Source organism: Chiloscyllium plagiosum, chromosome 2 (genome assembly GCF_004010195.1).
Source record: "Chiloscyllium plagiosum isolate BGI_BamShark_2017 chromosome 2, ASM401019v2, whole genome shotgun sequence".
NCBI lineage: Eukaryota > Metazoa > Chordata > Chondrichthyes > Orectolobiformes > Hemiscylliidae > Chiloscyllium > Chiloscyllium plagiosum.
Window position 1 is genome coordinate 138,677,411 of NC_057711.1, and position 3,021 is coordinate 138,680,431.

Sequence of the window (3,021 nt, forward strand, 5' to 3'; positions counted from 1 at the left end):
TAGTCCAAGGAGCAGGAGGTAGATTTACAGAAAAAGAAAGTGCCAAATGAATATGGGGTGAACTAACTGATGACTGATGTTTTTGTAAGGATGGAAGGTATAGCTACGTGAAGAGGGCTCATCGACGCATGGCAGTAAATACAGGCTTTTTACGTTACTCTTGCATCCAGCGAATGAAGTTAAAAACTGTATTTTTCAAAAGTCGCAAGTTTGTATAACTATCCTTTATTGAAACAAGTAATTTTAATATGTTCACATACATTATATTTAGAGAATTATAGGAAATCATATAACTGTGTAGCTGTACAAGATTTGAACCATAGATGCAATCTGCCTTTTTAGAAGTGTTAAAATATAAAATCAATTATTTTACAACTCAATATGGTAAAGTCTTTAATACAGGATTACATATAGATATCAGTCCAAAAGCTGTGTCCTTCAATAGTATTTGTACTGCCACAATTTACCAGTGCTTTGCCTGGTGTTTCAGTTTGTTTTCATTCTACTACATCCTGGAAAACAACCTGTCAGTAATATTCATCCATTTTTCTTTAAATAAAATTATTCTTGTTTACACCAGAGAGAAATAGGGAGGGGAGATCACTAATAGTGCTTCTACTCTCAAATATCTCAGCATACTATTACAGCATCCCTTTATATGTGCAGCAATAAAGAACTGCAGATATCAGGCAGGGTTTTGTCACCAATTACACATAAAGCATCAGTTGAGTACAGTACAGAGAAACATCAATCTGGCTTCCCAAATACTTCCCAACTCCCCTTTCAACCACCCTAATATGACCTGATTGATTTGTGAGTATTTTATGCCTCAGGGACACAGACAACTCAATTAAACAAGAATGATCCCCTAGTTTAATTATCGCATCGCTAATGATTTCATTCTGAATTGTAGAATTTCAGCACTTCATTTACACAAAGAAATAATTCAAAATTTAAAATCCAGTCATTGATACTAAAAAATACAATGGTCGGAACCATTCTTTGTGATATTTGTACAAAACACTGCACTACTAGACAACTGACAGTAAATGGCAGATCTGCCTTAAGACATATAGTGTTTAGCAGTTACATTTTATTAAGATTCCCTTCCATAGAGGTTTGAAACCGTGAACAGCTTTGTTTTCATTATTCACAATGCAACAACAACTCAAATTGTGCAGTTACATCTCCACATACATTAACATCTTAATTTTAATCATCGCGGCATATGTGCTTAGCTTGAAGATTGTACATTCATACTTTGGACGTAAATCATAGTGGTTCAACTCCAGAGTAATATTGCAGTTTCTTGTTTAGATGAAGGGAGGCTCAAAACATTTCCGGCACCATTCTATTTTGGTGCAGGGTGGTGAATCGATTGGCAGGGCCACCTTCACTTGTTCTTCTGTCAAGCGCTCGTAAGCTGCTCTGTATTCTCTATCAAAAGCATCTGAAATCACAAGTATCGAACAGCCATATCGTTAATTTACAACTTGCATTTTCAAATTTGTACTCCTCTGCAGACCAGCAATCAACAGGACAGACAGAACAGTGTAGGAGGACACTCAGCCCATTACATTCCCACTTGTTCTCTGTCCTTAATGCTAACACCATTTCCACAACCAGCCCCCAGACCACCTCACACTTGAATGAATGGCATTAATTTGTGCCCTGTGTTCCTACAACCTCAATTAGGAGAAACATCTTACCTACTTCCACCCTGTCTATCCCTTTTAAGTATTTTACAAGTTTTAATTAATGCAGCTCTCATTCTTCAAAACTCTAGAGAACACAGATTTCTCTTCATTGTCCTGCTATCTGTTGAGGTGAAGGCAATAGGTCTGTAGTTTACTGTTATCTTTAATACATCCATACCAACTCTTATTTTGCCAGTACATACTTCGCGAAATGCCTGTTCTTAGGAATGCATTCATCAAAAGCAATACTTTCTCTATAGATTAGGTCATTTGGCCCATCATGTTCATGTTGGCTCTCTACAAGAGCAAAGTCAGCTTGTCCACTCCCCAGCCCTTCTCCTGTAGTCCTGCAAATTCTCTTTTTTAGGTTGCGAACCCAATTCTATCTCTAAAGCCATCATCAAAAATGCTTTTACCACCCTGGTCAGGTAGTGTATTCTGGACCCTAACACTCACATGTAATTAATTTCTCATGTTGTCATAATTCTTCTGCCAAACGTATTTACATCAGTGCCTTTTGGTACTCCACGTCCTTAGGCCAAGTTCCCATATTCCCTTTTAACTTAATTCTCAATTAGCCTGCCACGTTCAATGATTGTGAACTTTAAACCCCAGGTTCTTACACGTTTTTAGAATCGTATTTTGCTGCTCCACACTCTTCCAACCAAAATACATCCCTTCACAATTCTCTGCATTAAATTCTTCATATGTCACACTATTTCACCAGCCAATGTCCTCTTGAAGTTCACAACTATCCTCCTCATCGTTCTATTGTCAGAACTATCATTCTATAATTTGATAAATCTGTCCATCCTACTCTAACGAGTTCCGGATGAGGTTTTGAATTCTAATAACTGCATTGACATCAGTGCATGGAGTGGGAAAATATGAATCATTGAACCCCTACAGTACAGGAAGAGGCCATTCGGCCCAGAGTCTGCACCGACCCTCCGAAGAGCATCCCATTCAAACCCAACCACCAGACCCTATCCACGTAACCTTGCATTTCCTATGGCTAATCCTACTTGCGGAGCGATTCAGGGAGCACCTCTGGGCCACCCGGACGAACCAACCCAACCAACCTGTGGCACAGCATTTCAACTCCCCCTCCCACTCCACCGAGGATATGCAGGTCATTGGACTCATCCACCGCCAAACCACAACAACCCGACGGGAGGAGCGTCTTATCTTCCGACTGGGAACCCTCCAACCGCAGGGGATGAACTTGGACTTCACCAGTTTCTTCATCCCCCCTCCCCCCACCTTGTCTCAGACGGATCCCTCCAGCCCGGCACCGCCTTCCTGACCTGCAGTCTTCCTCTTG

General features: G+C 40.2%; 1 protein-coding gene across 7 annotated transcripts in view; it reads right to left on the reverse strand.

The window, feature by feature from the left end:
* Positions 1 to 209: 209 nt before the first annotated feature.
* Positions 210 to 3,021, reverse strand: part of dennd4c (DENN/MADD domain containing 4C) — a 152,712-nt gene continuing 149,900 nt past the window's right edge. For all 7 annotated transcript variants that reach the window (XM_043719121.1, XM_043719140.1, XM_043719156.1 and 4 more), the window contains one exon: positions 210 to 1,450. In XM_043719121.1, coding sequence (XP_043575056.1) covers positions 1,314 to 1,450 — 137 coding nt within the window. In that variant the 3' untranslated portion in view covers positions 210 to 1,313. The remainder of the gene's footprint in view (positions 1,451 to 3,021) is intronic.